The following is a 24,110-nucleotide window of genomic DNA, read 5'->3' as shown; positions in this document are numbered from 1 at the left end:
ACCTTATTTCGTATAGAATGACTCAACGGTGCATCTAAATCCACATATTAAATACGTAAGATTTTGCATCGAAGAGTCTTTAATTTAAAGATAAATACACTGTTTAAATTTGATAAATGTTATCTGTTAGGACTAATGAATTTTGATTATTTATAATATATCATAAAAAAAAATAATAAAAAAAATAACAATAAAAATAATAAATCACATAAATAGAAAAACTCAATAAGATACGTAAGGACTAAATAGAGGTAGAGCTTCTGAGTTATAAATGTGTTTCAGTCGGTAACAAATAATTATCACAATGGTATTGTACTAACGAAATGGAACTAGAACTTAGAAAAACGTTGAAACTTCAATGGCACTTGATATTCTTGAATGGTTAGTACCTGTATTCGCTTTTAAATTCATTTTCTCTGCTTAACGTCATTTAACGGGATTTCACTTCTTGCTTTACACACGAAGAAAATGCTTGCAAATGTTTATGTCGTCGTTGAGACTGTAAAATAAAACCAAACATAGGTAAACAGTTATTTGTTAATTGCTACAAGCACAATGACTATTGCTAACTAAATTAACAACCAAAGGACTTGTAACAAGAAGGACGCTCCTATTCTATCTTTCAGAAAAGTAAGACAATATTTCTTCGATACGTATTAATTTTTTTAAACAAACTATTCACCGTCGTGAGTGAATCTACATATGTATATTCATATTACGGTACAGTTGTATCTAATTATATTATGAAGTTGTGAATCTCATAACAGCATAACAGCAATTACTTCTACAAGAGTAGCTAATTCCCATTCGACGAGTTGAATATAATTTGGCATATATTATTTTTCGTAATATCGATTTCATCGTGTTGTGAATCTTGGTTCCGATTATTATTGTCAGAGAATGTGTTACTTTCTAAATAATAGAAAAATTCGACGTCGCTTTTTGTCATAAGCCCCTCGATTATTATAAACATGCAAATTACGTTCCTACTATTTCGCAGCCTTTAAAATTGTCTCTTACGTTGTCAACAAAGTTTGCATTTAATTTTACTTAGACTAATGTTAACAGCGATGTATGTGAGACATTTGTTGCCAAGTACAGTATGTTTAAAAATGCAGGTAACTAGTTTTTCAATCGATACCTTGAAACCTCTGTGTAGCCGATCTTTCATTATCGCTATAAACTCCTTGTAGGATAACTGGCCATCCCCATCCTCGTCAAAAAGTGCAAAGACAGTATCGATAATATGTTCGCTAAGTGTACTGCCTGTACAAATTTTCACAGCACGTTGGAATTCATCTGAAAAGAGAAACGCGGTAATATATATCTAAATTTCTTTCACGATAAATATACCTTTTGATATTGGGTGATCCGCCAGAGTGTACATTCGCATAGCGATTGAAAAGTCGTCGAGGTTGTTCAAAAATTGATAAAAACGACGAAATTCATCGAACGTAATACCGATTTGAAGATGTGAGTTTATTAATATTCTATCCAAATATTTATCGTATCTGTAACAATAGAATATAGACGTAAATTTAGCCATTTGAAATGTCAAAAAATTAAAGAAGTAATTTAAGAAGATGAATCGATCACCGGTACAAATATTAGGCATTTAATTCTAAATTTTATCAGTTCTACTAAATGAAATTTGTACGAATTTCCAAGATTCACACTTACTTTTAATTTTTCTTTCGTAATTTTTTATTCGTTTTATCACAAGTTTTTAACGAAAAATCCTCATTGCGCGTGTAACGAGATGAAATTTTAGAAACGAGACTTTTACGAACGACCTTCTATTTATTCGAAGCAACGCGCGTGAGAACAAAATCGGAAAAAGGAAAACGTACTCTTCGGTATCGAGATGTGTATATCGTAGCAAGATTTTCGCAAAATCTATCTCGGAGATAATATCACGGCCTTTACTGAATTCGTGGAATTCGAGCTCTAGAACTTCTTGCTGCAGGTTTTCCATGAAACATTTGAAATTTTCGTATTTCAGCTCGTTGCTTCCATCCTTTCCAAAGAAGTGTACCATCAGAGTGGTATCGACCGCGTGTCGTCGTTGCAGGCCCTGAAAATAATATGATCATAGTCAGTAGTGTCTAATTTCTAATAACGTCTTACACAACGAATTTTTTTACAATTTTGTTTATCTTCACGTTTTTTAGTTTCAAGATTCGACAAATCCTTTTTAATCGTCTCTTATTCGTAAATAGTATTCCTTTATAAAAACTTTTTAATAGTACAATGATATACAATTATCGCTTTCAAAAAGCCTTATGTTTTTAAAACAAAATATATATATATAAAAAATCTCAAAAGAAAAAAATATGAAGATATAGTTTCGTTTGAGTGTTTATCGTTAGTTATTTCGAATATTGTATCGTATATTACTTGGTCATCGTTGATATATTGAACTTGAATTGCTTCGGGAGTTGTTTGCCTCTCCTTCAGAAGATCTAATTTTTCTTGGGTCTCGGTACCGTGACGTCCTCTCCAAGCATGGCTGAAAACTTTTTCCATCTGTAGGAACGAAAGAAAAAGATATTTAAATTTCTGTTTTTAAGATCTGTTTTATAATTCATCGTAAAACCTCGAGAGAAGAGTGTTATACACACATGTAGGTATCGTTTTAGCTGAAATCAACGTTTACTTACCAAAACTTTACATTGGAATAATGGTCTAACAATTAGGATAACATATATTTTAGCAAACATAAATGAAAGTATTCTAAAAGACATTTTATCTTATCTGCCTCTTTAACTTATTATTTTTTAGTTATTAAATTTAACCCGAATGTAGCTGAATTTTGAGATTTAAGTGTCCAAGAAACGATGAACTATTGTAACTTTTTCGAGTTTTTAATTTTATTCGTAAATCGCGCCAACGTTTCGACCATACAAGTAACTCGTTGTATTAGTAGAAATTTTGTGATTTTATCTTAAGGGTATTTTAAGTTTAACGAAGAATGTTATTAACAGAGTATCCCGACTTATGTTTAGAAGTTTTCTCTTGGAAATTTTTAGTAGGCATATTCATGAATAGAACCTAAACTTTAAACAAAGATTAAATAATGTAATTTTTGTGTTACGAACTCAACATTTCACAATCGTCACACAATTCAGTTTATCGTTATATTATCAAATATATCTTTAGAAGGATTTTATTTATTAAAATCATAATACAAATGCAGTAGGAAAATTCAAACTCACTCTTACAATAGTCAAACAGATAATCACGTGCATCTGCATAACAACTTACGTAGGAATTCGAGACAATCTGATTTTTGTCATTGCGCTCTCGGGTGTTACGAAGTTTTGGTTCGTAAACGAAATCTTCGCCCGGTGGCATTATACGTTTCAACTGACAAATACATCAAAAAGAGATATTGAAGTATATCTGTAATAGGCACTTGTTTCGAATAAAACATAAAAAAGATGAATTAAGAAGCAACGTAAAAAATGTATACTTAAGCTTTTCGTGAACTGAAATAACGAAGCAGAATCACAAACGAAAGTGTAAATAAAAATAGCACGATAAAAAGAGATTAGGAACAAACGATAAATACAAATACATAAAACAACGGAACGAAGTGGAGTTAGTTGACAATTTATTTAACTTAAATTAAAAATGATGGAATAATGGAAATAATTAGTAATTAATTCAGCTTATGCATTCAAAATTAATCGATAAGAAAACATAGATAGTGCAAAATCGTTTTTAGTTCGCTGATAACAGAATACGAAATTATTTCGATTAGGTTTGTCTTGCGAATTATATTATCGTTTACGTTATTTAGAAAAGAATGTTAGATATCCGTAGGAGAGGGAATTAATAATATTATCAAGCAGGTTTGTTAGATGTCAAAGGTGCAGCACGCCGTTCGAGTTACGATTACAATCGCGCGTAATGAGTCGCGCGATGATAATCAAGATTGCGAATACCAGCTCAATTTACTCTTTCATGAACATGTTAAAACTCACTGCACATTCTGTTTCATCGTCGAGATGTCGATTTGTCAGGTTACCACCAAGCAATCGTCGAATCTGTGAAAATTACAAACGTATCCGTGCAAATTGGCAAATCCTCGATCGCATACTACGATCTTCTTCGTCTTCTAGATCGTATGATTTTTCTTCGTTTCTGAGAACCCGCAATTTATTTTCGTAACGAGATCATTGATCGGATTGCTGCGAGTTTCTTTTCGTTGTATGCTTAATTCGAACATGTTAAATCTACATATAGCATTCGATATATTTATCTTGCTTTCTTATTTTCTGTTTCGTACGTTCATTCGATTTAGCGAAAAATATAAAATCGTAATTTCAAGGTGAATTAGAAAATTAAAATAAATCTTTCGTTCTATATAATTATCGTATTTGTTGCTGCCTCTGTACTATTCCGTCTACGGAATTTTCTTATTGCTTCGTTTTAAAATCTCTGCTTCAACTTAAATTCAACCGAATAATTTAGTTTAAGGTAATACGATTTAATGTTGTAAAAGTAAAAGGAGTAAACGTCGATCGTGCATCGTTTCACGTTGATTTAATTTATGCGCAAGTTATTGTCGAATATTTTGTCTGTGAATCGTGAATTGCGTGTTTATCGGAAAATTGCACTGGAAATATTGCAGAGACATACTAAAAGAAACACGTAACTTAAAAAGCTTACTTTGAACGTGCACTTTCTTAACTGGCTTTAAACTTAGCTTGCTTTATTAAAAGTTGAAATTTTATCGCTACCGAAAAATATTTAATCGAAATAAATTTGAAACAAGTACAAACGCGAAAAAAAATCGTGATAATTTATATAGCGGACTCGTGTAAGAAATGTGCAACTTAGCAAAGAATTATCTTACCACGAGAAATTCGGTTTTATCCACACGTTCGTTTCCATCCGTATCGAACATGTTGAACGCGATTCGGAAACCCGACGTAGGCTCTGCAATAAAAATTTTTGTCACGTCTTAATGAAAATACGGAATAGCGAAAATTCATGAAAAATACGTATATATTGTACGACGATACTTACTGATTAGGATCGATAAGAGGAAGAGATACTCCGTGTAAGATATAATTCCTACGAGAACAAAGGAAAGAATTATTATTACGTGTACATACGTATCGTAAATTATTATTATTATTATTATAAGATGATACTAAGCGTAAGAGGAAACTCGAAACGTAATATTTCAATAAAGGAAAGTTCCAATAGTTTACATATCGCGTTATCATTTTGAAAACTTTATCAAATATCCATAGCTTTCATTTGTCATTGCTACAGTCGATATTTATAATACGATTTATTTAATCTTAACGATAAAATTTCCATAAAATAATCAATCATAGAAAATCTACTCGAAAACACATCATACACAACTAGCATCCACTAACAATCAGCCATTAATCATTACACAAAAATCCTAATCCCCGGTCTAATTGATTTTCAGTCATTAGCTAATCTCCGCGTTCGAATCTCATTCGGTTAAAACGACTTTTCGATCGTTAAATCGTTCAAACGTATACGAGGCGAAACAAGTCGGTCTGGTCTATCGGAAAGAAGCCGGGCCCCCAAGCGGGATTCATACCCATTTAAGAATAAATCCATTTATGGGAAAATGATGTATCGCGCGCGGACGGCCGGGTCTCTTCGTTTTGTTTACGGCGACACGACACAACGATAAAGTGCCGTACTAATTTCCACGATAATCGCGTTAACTCGTAATCTAAGCGTAACAGGTTGCCCTGAACCATGGTGGAGAAGAGGTAGCTGTGAACGGCATTAGATACGCCCCATAACGTTCTAGGCATTCCTCGGAACATCCCTTTTCTTGGTTTAAAGAAACGCCAAATAACTCAGGCTTTTAACGTCTCGCAGCGAGAAATACTACTTCCAAAGTTAAATTTTGATCTTCCAGTCAGACAGAACGCATCATCCTCGAAGCGTGTTTTCAGCTTCGTGCCGAACGATCGTGGAATCGATTTTATGTGCCATAAGCACTCCATAAAACGTTTTCACGACTACGAAAGCCGGAGGAAAGTTTACGAAGCGGAAAATGAAGAAAGTGAGTGGAAGGAAACGGTCGACGCCAAAGCTCCTCACGCTCGACGTTCACGATCCATTTCTCTTTTTATCGTCGTTGAATTGGAAATTTCCGATTAAAAGTGCCCCACGAATGAAGCTATTCGGCGAGTAAAGTCGGCGAACATCAGAAAAACTCTAAATAAAAGCTGACGCTTACAGCGCAATGTCTTTCTCGTTGCATTGTTCTAGAAAGAGAAATTCCGTTTGGTGAAATTGATCTTTTCTTGGAAACGATCGTCGATTCTCGAAAGAAGAATTTTTTCGGAGGTTATCGATGTTTGAAGAAACTTTTCGAACCGTTTATTCGATAAAATTGCTCCGTTGATGCGTATCTTCTTTTCCCAGAATTTACGCTTTCCATGCGATTCGATAACGGTGAATTATGTAAATTTCTTATGCAGGCAAATAAAAAAAAAAAAAAAAAAAAATTAAACACTCGATAAACCGTTTGCTTTTGCAAAGTATCCTCCATTTAGATTAATAGATCTCCGCCAAATTTCTATTCCCTACTTTCATTTGGATGGACGACGAAAATTATTACTTTGCCATTTTTCACGTAATTTCAAACTCGTTTACGTACACTCGATAACGTTTCTTACATATTTATTATCGGCTTATTCTCTCGTAGTTACTGTTCGCGCGTATCACACAGTTAAACTTCGCCACTCGTTTCTTCGAAACTACGTTTCTACGAAGTAAATAAAACGCCTTAAAAGTCGGACTCGTAGTTGCGTAAGCAACTTTCGCACTGTATCTTCATTCATACGGTTTCACAACTCGTTGTCTATGAACAGAAAAAGACTATACGTTTCTTCGCTGCTTAGCGCTACACACGCTTCGTGTATACTACTTTTGCGCGACTTCATTCATAAAATTCCACGATTCATTCCGATACGATGTACTACATACTTGGTGCGCGTTCGCGCAATAAGAAAGTAATTCCGTTTAGTCATGCGTCGAAATGGTTTCGAACAGCGAACGAACCGATATTTTTAACGCGATGTAGACGAGCGAGTTTTGTCGCGCGAGTGGTTCACAAGCGTTTTAGCATGAAATTATATGGGAAATACACGAGGCGCGAGCGGTTTCGTATAAATTTGTATACATTATATGGGTATCTATATTTGCATCTAGAAGCAGTAGGACACCTGTGTATCTCGTACAAAATGTAGCGCGACAAAAGGAGTAGCTCGCAAAAATTATTGAACAGTAAGGAGTTAACGATTTACGAAGAGTTCGAAGCGAAACTGAAAACGTACGGCCAATTACTTGTTATATGGGTAAGCCTCGATATTCAATGCGATAGCTTTTAGCATTAACGTTGCTTTAGCGTGTATTTAGCATAATTGTAGCACGTTTAAGACAGTTATTCGTGCTGTACGTTTTACATTTTATTTATCTGTATTATATTTTAATAAATGCATGTCCGTGATAAATGTCTCGTAATTTCTGTATATATCTTCAGATTGCTTTCATATTTCAAATTTTTTATTAACTCGAAGTTTTACATTAACTTTTCAAATAACGACGACGCTATAGTACCGACAAAATTCCAAAAAATGTCGTATAGCACACGTGATATGTTAATAAACGTTTCCTATAATAAGTCGACGAAACAGATTAGGTCAGGGGCCTCGTATATTAGCCTATAAAATTCTGGGCTTACTAACACCGTGTTGGTAACACGTGAGCAACCATCGCATCGCGATGGTATGGAAGAAAAAAGAGAAAGTGGGATACACAGAGAGCGAGGGAACTCGTTTATTAGAGAGAAGTGTGAAACTGGCTCCATACGTGATTATTTGCATTTCCATTAGCGCGACAAACGTGCGGTGAACGCACAAAAAGGCAGGAAGAGGCTCGAACCAGCTGCACCAGGGACTCGTTAACGACGCGACGCGGCCCTGTTATTTCGATCGTCGCAAGTCGCAAGGGTGGCGGGATTAATTGCTGTACCGATCTCCGAGCCACGAAACCCGAGAACCTTGCAAGAGAGCAACTTTGAAATTTTTCACACGGGACGCATCGAATCTAAATCGTTCGTGTCAAATTTTCAATTTCTTCGTCGCTTTTCCACGCCAGCTGCGACTAACAACTAACCGAGTCGAAATGTAAAATCACGCGATCGGTCTTTCCTCTCTAACACACGCGATATTATCGATAATAATATCGTATTTCTAATATCTCGATTTTTTCGCTGGTTTTATATAACTCGCAGGCTGAAAATTAGAAGAAGTATCTTAACATGGAATAATCGAAGAATGGGTACCTACGATCTGGTAGGATCGAAGATATAAAAACCTTTTGAAAATAGACGATGGATCCGTAATGTCTTTTAAGAAACGAAAAGAGCATATAAATCTGAACGAATTTAATATTTACCGCGAGCTAAAATACATTCGGTCGCACATATACGAGTGTTTCTATTCTCTAGAAATATTTCCATGCTTGAGAAACAGTCTCGAGGTTCGAAAGACACGTTCGTCGCCCGGTTCTGTACACAAACTAACGTCGTTAAAATTTCTTTCCCTCTAAGCAAGTGTAAAAATCAAGCGGTATTTTTCGACTGCTCACCTTTGTCCCGGAGATTTCTGAACATATGTGGATTTCCATGACGTAGCGAGGGGATGCTGTTTCTCATCACATCCAGCTCCATGTCAGTTAACTCGCGTCTCTTCAGCCTTGCTGAAATATCACCGAAATTTATTTATTTATATTATTGATCAAGGCGCCGCGATTTCATCGCACCGTCGTTGTCAGTTTGCGCAAGGCTAAAGTGCATTAAAGAACCGTGACAGAAACGTACGAACGACGTATAAATTCGGATACTTAGAATGTTTGTTCTATTCGTAGACCGTAGAGCGACATACGTAAAAGTATCGAGATGGAAGGTCGATGAATTTTTTATTTTTAAAGTTCTGCAATTTTTATGTTTACGATTCTCTCGGCGAATCTAAATTTATTGAAATCAAAGAGAAATAATCAGCCTTTATCTTGTTGAAAACATAGTATACACATATACCTATAGCACGTGTAAAGTAGTATTTTGATTATTTAAACATTTTATTTGAAACAAATGTTAGATTATCACGATAGGACCGCGATTGTTAACGGTATTGATCGATAACAAGTTATTTCTCAGCAGTTCGTTTCCGATCTCGCAACTTATCGATTATCGCAAGTTATCATTTCTAGCATTTGCTAATTTATTTAATACTCACGTCTGGGTTCAGTTTCAACGACGCTGTCGAGGAAATCTTGAGGTGTCATATACAGTTGCCCGTCATATTCCACCGATGCAAATTTTATAAATCTTTGTTCCCTCATCGTCAACTTTACTACATTCTCGTCCTCCTTCTGCGTGACAGAATAAAAAAGAAAAATAAACATCGATTTACGATCTTTGGCCTCTTTGCCTCACTTGCGACTACAAAATGTATTGTCGAATATGACACAATTTCCATTTCTGCTACCGCGTCTACTTACTTGGCAAGTTGCGCGACTAGTCGCAAGTGGAAAAAAGGCCTTCGAGTTATGTGCGTCGATTTTTGCTTTCATCTTTGCATTTCTACAATTTAATACCATCTGGCGCTGTTTATAGATCTTTTATACGAGCATAAAATTTTATATTTATTTATACGAATATAATTTTTCAATACATACGGACGCGCATATATTTTGTGTTAAATTTTTGCGCCATATCGGCGACCTTGTTCGAAAGAACCTATTCTAGCTTGCAAGTGTCATTAAGCTCTCTTCTTTAGCATTTAGCGTAATGGTTTTTTTAACGATATCTTTCTATTTATGCATACACACGTGTATATAGTATTTGACGATTCATTGATTTCATAAAATTTCAATCGATCTATTTTAATTTATCAAATTATAAAATCGTTTATAAAATCACACTATTCAATCGAACTTTGCTCGTACAGTACGATAGGTACTCGAACGTTCAATATACAAATATCTACTCGAGTTCTTACTTCACTGCACCGCAGTAATGCGACACACAATAGCTAAAAGTACATATTTCTGTAGCTGGTACGATCAAATATTATCAGTAAACTATCGAGGAATAAGAATAATTTCAAAGAACATCCATTTTTAGGTTGTTCCTTTTACCTGCGAAAGAAACAACATTTTTGTCAACTACTTATTTAAAAAGAATTACTATCGAATTCAGGAGTTAGCTTACCGAATCTGTCCGAAAAATCTATGTTACTTTGCAATTGTAATCGATAAATACTCGGGAAAAATCGTTGATTCTAAAAGGATCGTTTACCTCCTGGTTTTGCTTTCAAAATAACTGTACGATTAGAAGATTGATCGGCATGTAATCGGAATAAAAGAATTTCTTTCTACCGCATTTCTTGAAACGTTGAATATCGCGCTTAGGACGAACGCGTAAGTATATGCCGCGAAATTCACACATCTTCCGTATCCCTACGATCTGTAATCTCGTGATTAAACCGATTGTGCGATATATATGAAACATCGATAGAATTCAACACTTACGCTGTATAAGCTCGATATCTTTGAGGCGATAGTTTACTACTTACACGGACAAGTAATTGCATAATTTAGAATATCCTTAAATCGTGTATCGTTTGATAAAAAACTGAAATTCACAAGTTTATTGCATCACTTATTGCACATAAATCAATTGTCTACAGTATACCTACATGTAATCTATGAAATACTTCTTTGTTCAGATTAATAGCTTTGATATTGCAAACGTTACTTGGACAGCTTAAAGATTATAGACTTAACTCTACGGATACAAGAAGGCAGTTCTAATCTTAAAATATGTATGAAATACGTTGCGATCCTCGTGTCATACGACGATATTGCTTCAGAGAAAAGATCATCTACCGCCCACACCGATTCTGAATTTATTTGCATAATACACTATTATTCGATAGCCTTACAAATCGTCAAATTACATATAAAATAAAAGTATCTACGTCTAATTCCAAATTAGAATCGAACGATTGTACGCATACCGAGTGCAATAGAAAACACGATAATTATCCAAGTATTTATTTTTAAGCGTCTATCCGATATTCGTTTACCAATAAAATGAATAAATATCGACTTTAAAATATCAGAATTATTTTGATATTCGTATAAATATATTATCAGGGACGAGATATTTACAAATAAAATAAGCCATCCTGCCAAGTATAGCGTATCATCGTGCCGAAATCCATATTCTTGAATATCCTTCTTGGAAAAAAGAAATTGCACGTTGTACGATACCATATTGAAAGAGAGTGCGATTTTACCCATAAATACCGTACTTCGTTTTCTAGCTACACGTAGGAAATTCCAGTATGCCGGGGACCACAAATGGGTCTCCGCTTCAGCACGATTCCATTGTTGCTCGCGAGAGCTACTAGAGGTTAACAAACTATCGATACGCGGTTGGAACACGACTATGAAAGATTGTCGAATTTCTAAAAGGGCGAGGCCCTTTTGTTGGCTTGCTTCGTGGGAGCCTGTACGCCCACTTAGTGGCCGGTTACTCTCCTCCCAGCTATCTGCTTACCTACGTTCAGGCAATATGCGTATTTCGCGACGTAAGCTGCAGTTAAGCCTTAAAGGTTATGCACACAATTCTCGTGTAACGACGTGAATTTGCGATCTCACCGGTGCAGATTGAATCGTTCATTCTGTAGACGCGAAATTGCTGGAACGTGGCGACCCGGCGACGCGGCGCCCCGTTCCAAGAGTCAAGTTTCAGGACAACTGATTATGAGTTATTGTCAGCATCCATTCAATCTCTGCAACCTTTTCTTTCTTTTCCTTTTGATTGCACCAGTCGTACAAGAGTTAAACAGCGTCTTTTGCGCGTATAAGTTATTCGTTGCTTAGAAATTACGAGCGTAACAGTAAGAAATTGGGTGTATTATTCTTTGTAATTTACGTTGTTGCGTGTTGACTATGCGCGTTCTAATATATCGTTATTCGTTTCTATTCAAAGAACATACGCTTCGTCGTCGCATCTCGAACTATACCGCGCACGATATAGTTTACCGCGCGTACCGTTCTGCGAACACGTTCATTTAAAAGCAGAATATCAACACGGTGCGCCTTGGTTCGTATCGATATCATTACATCACACGTTTGTCATTATCCGCGTGAAACGGATCCTTGGCTTATTTATAGGCGAGCTGCTTGAAGGATGTTTGGCCGACGCTCTCGTTTTTCGTTGCATTTCCATAAGCGTGAATCTCGGTCTGACCGTAAATCAGCCTCTTTTTCTGCGACAAATCGTTTTTACAATGGTCCGTACCCGTGATAGTAGCTTCCCGTTACCGATCGAAATTATCTGGCGAAGTAACTCGAAGATTCATGCGTACACGCAAGCAGTTTATTTTTCTACTTTTTTTTTTATTTTTTTTTTTCTTTGCTAAAAAGCATACCCATTAAGTGTGAATTTATAGAAATAAAAATGGCATCGTTAATTCAGCCGTCTGTTATGTCTGGTTCGTGAGTAGCGCTCGTTTTCCTACATGTATGTAAATCTGATAATCGTATTTTCAATAAAATCATTTTATTGCAATGTACCCGGTATCCCGCTTATAATTATTCGTATAATTACGCGACCCAGGGAAAGTAACGATTATACGTTCCGTACGAAATGCGTGTATTAATTTTTACTGTTTCGCCCAACGAGATTTATAGTTATAGCCAGTGTACGTGTATAATAGTGCGGTTATCGATGGCAATTTCAGCAAATAAACAATAAAAGAAAATGCATATCTCTGTGTCCATTTAGTCGTTCCTTTTACAGTTTGTACGCAAGTGTCTGAAAGATATGTGCTTTCTATTTCTTTTTTTCTTCTTAATAACAACCTTCGATTTCGATGGCTTTGAAATACGTCGGCTCACGGAAGTATTCGAACGTTCGTAAACACCTTTCGCGAATATGTTACGTCAGCTGTACGAAACATCATCGGTTCTGTGACGGGAACCGACTGTCGCGATTATGACGATCAAATTTGAAACAAAGTCAAAAATGATACAGTGGTTGGAAAAAGTATTTGCACATCGTTGTATCGTATCGTAATATTTATATGCTATTTATTTACACGATTGAAATATTCTAGGCATATCTGAATCATTTTACGCACACGGGATGACTCGATTAAACGCCGGAGATAGATACACACGTGCGATCTCGTTCGTTAATTCTGATTGTAAGCATGGAAAAATATTGACATATTCAACTATATAGTGATGTAAGTTTTCCACTAAAACTGCAAATATTGGTTTGGCTTGCTCTCAGCGAATCGTAAGGCGCTGTTGAGAATGCTAATATTTTCTGACGTTTAACATGTTTCCATAAACCTCTTACCGCTTCAAGAAGCATCGCGCTGTCTATAAACCGTTAAACTTCAAAAACCATTACGCAACCGAAGTTTACTTCCTCGAGACAGCTGCTATCTACCGCTACGATAACTTTTCAAGGAAATCCAACCAATAGCACAGTATCCTTTGCGATTGTTCTATAAATGGCACTAATTGATCTTTGAAATTCCTAATTAGCAACATCGCTTTAAAAAGACCAAAGTTATACAAGGAAGAATGGTAGAAAATGGTTAAAATTTTTCGCGCATCTCTAAAGTATCAACAAGGCGTCGCACTATCGTCTCAAGTTTTCGATTATGTTATATCAAAATACTGTAACAAGCACGGCATCGTATTTATATTTAGCTAAAAACAGATAGATGTTTGATTCTAAAAACAAATAACGAGACGGGAAAAGTATTCGGAGCGTAAAAGAATCTGAAAATAGCTTTCCGGTAGAAAGTCAAGGTACGATTTAAATACGATTATATCTCTATTTTATTTTATCTCCGACGTTCGCGTTTTCCACGACCATCGGCCGAAAGGCGAAAAGTCAGTGTCTTCGCGCGCACGAGTGTCTCTAAATTCGTATCTTTAAAGCGTGTTAATCCCTTGCCAAGGTCAATGATGGGACAAAGTCGTCGGTAGAGCTCGAAAATTCTTACGAAATAACCTTTGCTCCACCGTATCCAGGGACACGATCTCACAATTCCTCGTTGAGGAATACGTGAGAGACAGAGGAAGCTGAAATCACGGGGGAAAGATATTTCCGCGAGAATGAATTTACGCTACAACATACCCATAAATCGCCTCCTTTTCTTTTCCTTGGTTAATGCGCGCGGCACCGCCGATTTATGGGATACCAAACGCCGTTAGGTCTAATCTTCTCGTTAGAGAAGAGGCCGAAAAGCATCGAAGGTGCCGGTGCCCCTTTGTACAAATTGCTACCGAATGAACCAGAGGCCAGGGACCACCGTAGTACCACGTCGTTTTGGAAATTGGGTCTGTTGTAACGTGGCCAGGTAAATGAAATTCTTCGTCTGTTTTTATTCGGCCCCACCAACAACCCTTTGAAAAACGAAACATCTATCTTCTTGTCGTGTCTTGTTCGAGTCGATTCTTCGACTAGCGTTTGAATTTCACCAGATTTTATTCCGTGGGTCACCATGTGAAAGCGAGTCTGCCGATCGTGATCTTATCTGCTAGCGATTTATCGGAATCTATGGAATCGCCGTATTGTTCGATCGTAATAATAAATTTGTACACGCGTATTCGTTAGTTACAACTATCTTAAAGGTTAAATTCGCGGGCCAGTGCGTAGGATAAATAGGAGATCTTGCGTTATACGGCGGGCTGAATTACGCTCCTAGTAGCGTAAATCAAAACTTCCAGAATTTGAACGTAGCCACGTATTTTATTTCTTAGAAGCGTCGTTCCTTTACATTCCTAATCGATTAAGTTGTAATTTAGTTTCCTTAAAATTAATGATTATAATTGTAAACATACAACGCTATCTTACAGGAAATAGCAGCGGATTAAGTAAAAAAATAATAAGATACTAATGGATAATTGACGCTCAAATTTATGACTTTTTCAATAGGCAATCTTACAACTTCCACGTACTTACATTCTTAGATTTATTTCAAACTGTACTAACGATGATCGTAATAGTGCGATCGTGATAATCGTATTACGCGTACAATCTCTCGTACAACGTACGAAATCTTAATATTTTTAAATTTAAGCAACGAATTCGATCTTTGCTCGCAGCAGATAAACGAAACGATGGACCATTTTGTATTTGTCTATCGTATGTGAATGATTACGCGTCATATAAAAATGTTGTACAAGACGTGTATTATACTATAACGGTTGATGTTAATCGTAGTTGGAATAGAAACGCATTTATCGAGTATTTTGATCGACGACAAAAAGAAATAGTTTCTACTTAAACGTACGTTTAATACATCCGTCGAAGACCACGTGATTCTAGTACTCGAGCGTAATAAATCTAAGGCGTGATTTCAATTTAATAAAAGCACGCAAAGAATCGAATTTCTATCTTACACCGATGTATTATAGACGAGTTCGTTGGGTCATCTTGGAATCATCTCTGGTTTTTATTACAAAAATACCGGCACGTGTAAAAAACTAATCGAAGTCTGCGGAAAGAGAAAAATAACATCTCGTAAATCATCGATTACCGATCCCATTTACTCTAAACCATGCCGCTTATCCCAGAGATGAAAGTTACGAGATTAGATCCGCCAGCGCAAAGAGAGGCAGCAAGAAACCGAACGATACCCAGTAACGAGGTACGCATCGATATTTACAGGCTTTCGCTGGCGCTAATTTTCCTAGATCGTTTGGCGTAAACGTGCATAAAAGAACACTCTGATTTATAAATATTTTTATTCGAATTTATAATTGTCCATCTTGTCCACCGACCTAACGAGCAACGGCGACGACTGTCAGGAAGCGAAGAAGCGAGCACAACAAGAAGAAGGTCGATCGCTCGAATCTTAAAGCAATGGATCCGCGACCACGGGGGAGCTTCAAATTAGCTATGTACACAGTGTATCACCTATCACTGTTATTAACCCAATTTTTCACCCAGGCAACCGGTTCTTCGCGTTTTCCTGGAATCAAATATAATGTCCGTCTTGTTCGGGCGTTGAACGATGATTACGCCGACGCCGCTACCAGAACGAGACGCGGTGTTAATTTAACCCGAGATCACGCTCAGCCCGATCAATATTCCGGCCAAGTTGGTTCGTATCTTCGTAGATGCGTGATGCCGCGTTAACTAACGTCTGTTGGCACGTCCTTGCGTGTCTACCGGATCCGAGGGGTGTTAGGCTGGCATGTTAGCGGCCCAGGGTAATGACAGGCGCGGTGAACATTATGCTAAGTGCGAGGCATCCGACTTTTCTTTTTTTTTTTTTTACTCTTCCGTGGACCCTGAACGTCCTCTTTTTTCGACATGTTGCTGCCAGTGTGGTGTGATTAAGGCCCGTTTCATCTGCACCCGTAAACGATCCCCTCTTTATCCTCACCCTTGCCCCTTCTTCATCGGTTGACCTCATCTCCGCTTCACCGTTCGCCTTCCTCGGTTGTTATAGTTTTCAATAAAGGAGGAACACGCGACCAGAATCGCTATTTCGCAGCAACAATTTTGTGCGAATCGCCTAAGGCGGCATTTCCTGTAAGAGCGTCTAGCATGTAGATTACGCGTTCGGTTCTTTCGGTTAGACGCAACGCGCCTATATACCGCGTCTTTCTCTATTGGCCAAAAGTTTGGACACGCGTAAAAGGCGTTCTCAAATTTTCACGCAATTTTATTCGTTAATTTTGATATTTACCGATACCGACGATCACGTAAAGCGTACTCTTTCTTCTTCGCTTTAGGCTGTTTCCTTCGTTTACCTTATTTATACTATTTCAGTTTACGTTATTTCAGTAATGGTGTTTCTCGTGACACCTCTTATTCAGAGTTATTACGTCTATGTTCTTAATTGCTGTTTACAAGGAATTCGAGGTTCGATGTAGCTCGTATAGATCGTAATGGTGAATTAAGATACCTTTCGAAACTAGGTTAACTCTTCCTTAACTCTAGTTAACTCTTCCAGTTTCTTTTCAGACCAAGAGACAAAGACGATAACCACAGCTCTTGGCTAAAGTCTCGACCAACTCGTTCGAACGCGGATACGTCGCTAGTATCGACAAAAACCGATTGACAGGTCGATGAGTGTTGGCATCGAAAAGCCTGTCGATAAGGTTCCGGCAACTAAAGCGGACAGCGGAATAATCGACGCCTCTCGAGTCTCGTATCGTTCTCTTCGTCTCGAGAATGTCACGCAACAACAACCGGGGTGGCCGACAACATCTACGGTCAAACGTTGGCGCGGACGTTGAAAAGGAAAGTATACACGACCGATGGCAAACCACGTGGATGGCAAACACCTGCCTACCATCGATGCAGCAACGCGCGCCGCTCGTCTCGGTGCATAATGCAACGGTGATTACGGATCTTACGGCGAAGCACGGTGGCATGGCGCCGAGATTGCAGCAGGAAATTGAAATCAGATAACAGACCAGCGTCCAACCAGTATCTTCTTCTCGCTGCGTATTTGCATACGCATGTTTAGATATGAAAATTTCATTGTCGAATCCTACGCCTTTACCCCGGCGATTTTACTATCTACTTTTTGTTACGAGTATCGAGTACATAGTAGTTAATGACGATAACGATTGCATATCTCTATACCTATCAATTTGATACGGTTAAACTGATTTGCTTCTCGGCGGTGACGGTGTTTTCATTTTCCAACGACTGTGATACGAATATTTACGACGCGAGGCGAGGATTTGTGCTATCGATGATTTGCTCGAGCAGCCGAAGAATCCAGAAGGATAAGATCACGATCATGATCATCATCAGGCGTATACTTTGAGAAACGTATTCGCAGAAATAAAACCTGAATGGAGATTTATATCGCGCGTTAAACGTCGTAACGAGTATTTTATCTCGCATATTAATATATAATATATATTCTTACGTACTATAATATATTTCTACGTTTTTTCTTCGCATTCGAGTTTCTAATAATCGCTGGATTTTTATACACGTGTATGAATATTACGTTATATACGTATATGGAAAATTGAACCGTATAGAATGTTAGAAAGCGTGTTAATAAGCGTAGCTTATTATAGAAGTACGAATTACGATTAAATAATGTTTGGCGGTAGCCTGAGTTATTTGTTTGCTTACCACTTGCTAAGTCAACTTTCTTTCTCGAAATAATTTAAAGCTATTTATTTTACTACAGTTATTTATATAACAAACCGAGCTATTTATGTTATTACAGCTATTTATATAACGATCTGAACTACGCACGATCGAAACTACATTTCATCGGATCATTTAAAGATACTTGGGTGAAAAAGGGCCCAAGAGAAATCTTTGATCAGCATCGATGTCTCGTAAAACGGTTCGCGGTTCACTGAATCACGCCTAGTAAACTAATGAACTTAGATTTATAGGCGCGTAAAGTCGACCGGTGGTCCAAACGATTCTAATCCTAGCAAGGTTTAAGTTAGTTTAATCGATCGCAAAGACACAGTTTCAAGAGTACGCGCAGTTTCGGTTCATGTTTAAACTCTATAAATCTAACGTTTATAAAATTACACGTCTCCTTACGAAATATTAATGGCTAACTACCGCTATTAATCAACATTTCTTATCCGAGAAAATTATATTTTTTATCCGATACACAGGATAGAAAGTGGAACGTGAAATATCTTGAGATTCTTAAACGGTCCGCGATGAGATTGCCTTTATTACAGCCTCGCCCGTGAAAAACCAATGCGTTTATATCTTTACGATCATAATTTTATGGTTTCACGCTGAAAAGCCAATATCAACATTCACCTTTTAACGAATGTGTCTTTAATGCACTCTAAAATCCGCGTTAGAAAATTACGTTCCAACAAAATTTTTACGCGCCTGTTTAAATCATTTCTATCCAATTTATTCACCCATTTTCTTCCACGGTTATTTCAATCGTTGCACCAGTTTTTCCAATTTTTTCATTTCTATCGAATTTATCCCGTTACGTTCATGTCGTAAATTTTCCAACGTTTAAACCTAAAATATTCTTTGTACGTCGCTTAATCTAAACGGAACGCTCGTTCGAACAATTTTATCGTTTCGTAATACATCCAATTTGAGGAGCTTCCACACGCTAGATAAGTCGAACGCGTTCGCGAAAGAAATTTATATTCAGGGACGAATTGATCCAGCGGTCGTTGGGGATGTTTCGTATCAACGAGATGTGCCATAAGAATAAAATTATCGCGCGGAACGTGTCAACGTCGTTGTTACAATTTATACGCGATATTTGCAAATGCTTCTTTTATACCTATCGTCAGTTTCATAGCACATTCATACATAAGGTTTAATATTCACGCGTATAAAACTCGAGGAAATTAGTTTTTAGCAATTGCCAATTGGAAAAATATACGCGACTCGCTCTTGGAAGAATTTCTGCAGTTGTATATAATTCCTGTATCAACGCGTTTCCTTTATCCCTTTTATATCGAATTCTTGGGCTTTTTTCTGTAAACGTTATCTTTCTGTTCTTTCGAAAGACGTACCAAATTTCGTTCTCTTCTACGTTATTATTTACGCGCATATTTATACAAGTGTCATCGGATCTGAATAGTTCGATACTGCGTTCAAGTCGCTTACAAATCCTTTAAGGAACGTAGCTCGCTTATCAATATCTCTTGGCGCCTCGTGAATTAGTACCGTACTTCTATGTGAATCTTATTTTTAATTAACAGCACTTGAGATAATTTTACGGAATGGGACTGGTAATAATCAATGCAGATATACGATCGGCAAAATACGGTATGATATCAAAATTAAGAGATTACGTCACGCGAGCTCGCGAGAAAATCAGGTTCACCTTCGCGAGCAAATACTCGGGTATCCATTACAACGCGAAGGCTCATAATGGTCCATCTGATAAACGAATTCCAATTATATGACCATATCAGCACGGATCTCGCGGAATTTCTCTTTATGGGGTTTAACCTTCTATTTATGACTATTCTTCGATGTCGCTCGTTCGACCAAGAACAAGAAGATAACGCGTCTATAGGAGTTCAGTTCGATCTGATGTAGTTTCCAGCGTGAATACGCCATAAGTACTTGTTCTTACGCGGACTTGCTACACGGACTTGTTTCTACGTTTACGTAGAAGTTTGCGTTATTGTAACCTTCTCGATTTACTGTAGCTTGACGCGGCAGTCTCAGTGACAAATCTTTTCATTATCTTCGACATCGAGCAACCGTTAACAGGTTCAAGGAGATATCAGCTTTGCTATTATTAGTTCTATTGACTCGTAGTGTGTTAAGTTTAGTATTAAAACAATTTATGTAGGAAAGTAATGGAATCAACGGTGAATACCGATCGAATTAGTTAATTATAAATATTTATCGTGATTAGCTGTATTAGGTGTATAGAAATATTAATCGTTCGATCGTCAATCATCGATTGTCAGGTATTAATTGAAATTTAATTTAATTAACCATTAGCGATCAAAAGCTAATCGATACCAAGTCTGATACGACGCATAAGTATTAATTTCATTGAAGAATTTTGATAGTTAATCGGTAATCGTTAATTCCAATTCGCGATTAAGTAGCTTCCTTCTTTTTAACATTAACGATAAGCGATAATTGATAAATTCAAATATCGAAGAAACGATATTTCATATTCACCGATCTGTTATTTGTATAATTTCCGATATTATTGACCTTATCGTTATTGATAACTACTATAGTTTCGATAATCTTCCCTTTCTCGGCAAGGACTGACATTAAACTTTCACAAAGAATATTCCACGTGCCTATAAATCAATTTGATCGTACGCGTATCTGCCAACCCTACGCTTCATCGTCTACCCTACACTTGTCTCAAACAAATAGATGACAAAAGAAAGTGGATAAAACGAAAAAAGAAGACACTAGAAACGAAGCATCCACCGTTACCTCTTTTTAATCGTGTTTTATTAGCAAGAAACATCAGGCCGCATTAAAATCTTCCTTTTCGTGTTTCAAAAACTTGGTAATTGGTTTTGACTCGGTAATCGACCTCTTAACAAATTGTACCTCATCCGACCGACTCTATCTTGCTTCTCATTATTCATCCTATCTTTTAATAATCAATTCCCTGCCAGCAGCAAGAAGCATAATCGTATCGAGATAGCTGGAGGGTAGAGGGATGGGAGGGAAGACGTACATAGCGTAGCCAAGGTTCGCGAATAATCGCGAGTTCCAGGTGTGTTTCGCGATACACGTTCGACAGCTTGCGAAGCTTTATCGTTCGAAAATCATGATTTACGCCCGTATTGACTCTTAATTCCGGACGAGTTCCTCGAAACCGTATAAATCCTATATGGTAGCCGCGTATTATCGTCGAATCACCGTTGGCTAATCGAACCAGATGGAAAACGAGCATCGAATAGATCGCTAGCGGTATACGTAGCTACATAGATCGTTATTTAAGCCACAAATTGAGTTCTTAGATTCGACGTAGACGAACGATGCAACGTTGTTGCGATTGGATACCGGGGGCAACTGGATAGCTCATAAATCTATCCAGTCGTTGGTCATAAACACACATAATGTTTTTGACGATGGGATGCGAATATTTATGCTTCCATGGGAAATTTAAACGAGCACGAATGTACAGAACGTGTGTAACGTGCAGAAATGTACGAAATATCCGAACAAAGTATCTTTCATACTGTTAGGTTGTTTGGAAAGTTGCAAAGTTGTAATGACTCGCGTAACACGCGATATATAGAGAGAGGGAGAGAGAAAGAGAGAGACAGAGCTGTTAACGGTTTCATGACGAGCTGTCCAAGTATTATCATCATTCGGTTCGATGATACCGTTCGCGAGTTGGTTTCTCGCGTCTGCCGGAGCCATGTTCTGGATTATCACCAGATAGCGTATCTATCGATCGTTGTATCGCGATGCTGCAAACAGTCACAACCAGGATCGAGGATAAACGATGCGGTCGAATCTTGGACGATTGGAGCGATAACGGCTGCCAGTCTGTGGCGATCGCAGGACGCTTGTTCGGGTCCGTGATTTGTGAGTGTGCAACCACGGATCGAGCACAGATCTTCCCAAGATTCGCACTTGTTCTGCTAGACCAAAGGACGATCCATGTCCACGAGAGAACATGTGGCGGGAAATGTGTTACATCGACGCGTAAACGAGTTGTTGTCCTCTACATCGCGAGATCTTGGTCGTTGTTCCGCTCAGGTTTTGAACTTTGCATCTATTTACTGGGTTACCTAGGGTTTCGAATAGCGTTAAATTAATTGCAGACTTGTATGATCGCTAGATTTGTCGGTATTCGTTCGATTAAGCGGTAGACTTAGATAATAGAATTTGTTTACACGTTTTCGGCAAAAGTAAAGATCTACTACAATGAATTTAAGAGAAACAAAAAATGCGTTGCTGTACACGTTGGATAAAGATCTTGCATATATCTGTGCGATTAATCGTAATAATAATAATATTAAATTAATTATTAAATTAATAATAAAAAATGAAATTGAAGATAGAAGATTATAAAATGTAGGCCGTTACCACTACACTTCTATAGACTTCTAAAAACGTGTTTGACTACTTAGTGCTATCGAGTTGTGTCGATCGCGTTTTTGCTTTTACGCGCGGAAAAGTATCGACTAGAAGTTTCTTGTAAACGCTAAGATTATATACTAATTGAACAGTAAATATGATAAAACATTGAATAGCGATATGAAAAAGTAATATTATTGGCAATTCAGATGTCAATGTCATGTCAAGTGCTAATTCTGGCATTTTTTGACATTAAGCATGCCTCTTCTTGTAGTTACAGCTGTATTTAATATGTACTCAACTTTTTTTGAAATAACACTATCTGCGTATACGAATCTATTTAATATTTTCCAAACTATCGAGTATTTATGTAAATCGTCGATGTAACTTGTATAATCTCTTCAATTATAGTCGAAATATAAGAAGGTACGTACGTTAACGAAATTATATATGAATCTCTAACTACCGTAATTTTTCTTTATTGGAGATACAGAAACTTCTATGTCTGCTATAAAGATCTTTACTCAAATTTATTTCATCGTAAATAACATCTCCTGTATTCCTTTCGTTAGAAATGAAACATGTTAAAAACAACTTTATTAAAATTCTATTTATCAAAATACGGTAAATGTACATTTCTGTAAATATTTCTAAAATCATATAAAATATTCGTATAAAAAAACTTATTCAAATAAAGTTTTCTTCCTCCACCTATTTTTGCATAATACGTATCTACATACGAACATATATTGCTGTTCTAGTTTTTCCAGTAATTTATACTCACTATTTACAAGAATTTACATATTATAAGTATGTGTATTAAATTACAATATCTTTAAGATACTATAAAAAGCAACGTGTTAAGTAAATAGATTGAACATCGCATCGTTCAAACGATATTTGTGAAGTTCGCTTCGATATAAACAGAATCGAATTCTAACCTATAACCTGTGACGGTTATAACTTCAAATGTAAGTAACGCCTTGCGTAATATTCTTCCGGTCAAGGATCTTATCAATCACACAATAAAATTCAATCAAAGTGAATCTATTTTATTCGATGTCAGTGTCAAAACAATCATCGAGAAGTATCTAGAAATAATATATCGAAGTCGAGTACAAAAACATTCTCGATTCCTATAAACAAATTTCTTTCCACACTACTTTCGCTATTTAAATCGATAACTTTTGTATTTCGAACAACGCGTGCATCGTTTAAAAAGCGTATATTAATTGTACAAAATAATAAAACGAAAATGTGTATTTACAAACCTTTCGAACCTTGGCGTGTACCGCGTCAGTTCGGAAATACTTGTAACCGCAATAAAGCGTAATAGAAGCTGTTGCAAACAATCCGATTTTGAGACCCCATCTTTTCACTTCACTGTTATTATGCCACGAATTATAAGAACGTGTGATACCACAAGAATGCCGTACAAACGATGGTACTTGTCGTGATAACCTCACTACGTTCGCCATGTTCTCTGCAGGAGTCAAGAAAG

At 37.0% G+C, this 24,110-nt stretch overlaps 1 protein-coding gene across 4 annotated transcripts; it reads right to left on the bottom strand.

The window, feature by feature from the left end:
* Nucleotides 1-132: 132 nt before the first annotated feature.
* Nucleotides 133-24,110, bottom strand: LOC139995883 (calcium uptake protein 3, mitochondrial-like). 4 transcript variants are annotated; one of them, XM_072019800.1, is made up of 12 exons: nucleotides 23,881-24,110; nucleotides 9,309-9,444; nucleotides 8,662-8,772; nucleotides 5,035-5,082; nucleotides 4,862-4,944; nucleotides 3,987-4,049; nucleotides 3,265-3,366; nucleotides 2,398-2,526; nucleotides 1,851-2,074; nucleotides 1,354-1,511; nucleotides 1,142-1,299; nucleotides 134-499 (listed from the first exon to the last, which is right to left on the bottom strand). In XM_072019800.1, the coding sequence occupies exons 1-12, from the start codon at nucleotides 24,085-24,087 to the stop codon at nucleotides 431-433; spliced, it is 1,488 nt and encodes a 495-aa protein (XP_071875901.1). In that variant the 5' UTR covers nucleotides 24,088-24,110; the 3' UTR covers nucleotides 134-430. The 4 variants fall into 4 exon arrangements, with proteins under 4 accessions (XP_071875904.1, XP_071875901.1, XP_071875902.1 ...); XM_072019803.1 differs by lacking the exons at nucleotides 9,309-9,444; nucleotides 23,881-24,110 and adding an exon at nucleotides 8,894-9,033 and having other exon boundaries at nucleotides 133-499; XM_072019801.1 differs by lacking the exon at nucleotides 3,265-3,366 and having other exon boundaries at nucleotides 135-499.

Source organism: Bombus fervidus, chromosome 16, assembly GCF_041682495.2.
Source record: "Bombus fervidus isolate BK054 chromosome 16, iyBomFerv1, whole genome shotgun sequence".
NCBI classification, from domain to species: domain Eukaryota; kingdom Metazoa; phylum Arthropoda; class Insecta; order Hymenoptera; family Apidae; genus Bombus; species Bombus fervidus.
This window is presented reverse-complemented; position numbering and strand designations above follow the sequence as displayed.

What these genes read in the sequence shown, in the direction of transcription:
- LOC139995883 (XM_072019800.1), bottom strand. Translation starts at nt 24,087, where the DNA reads ATGGCGAACGTAGTGAGGTTATCACGACAAGTACCATCGTTTGTACGG. An exon ending in AATATATCAACGATGACCAA is followed by an intron (nt 2,075 to 2,397) that starts GTAATATACGAT and finishes TATTATTTTCAG; the next exon opens with GGCCTGCAACGACGACACGC. An exon ending in ACACATCTCGATACCGAAGA is followed by an intron (nt 1,512 to 1,850) that starts GTACGTTTTCCT and finishes CTATTGTTACAG; the next exon opens with ATACGATAAATATTTGGATA.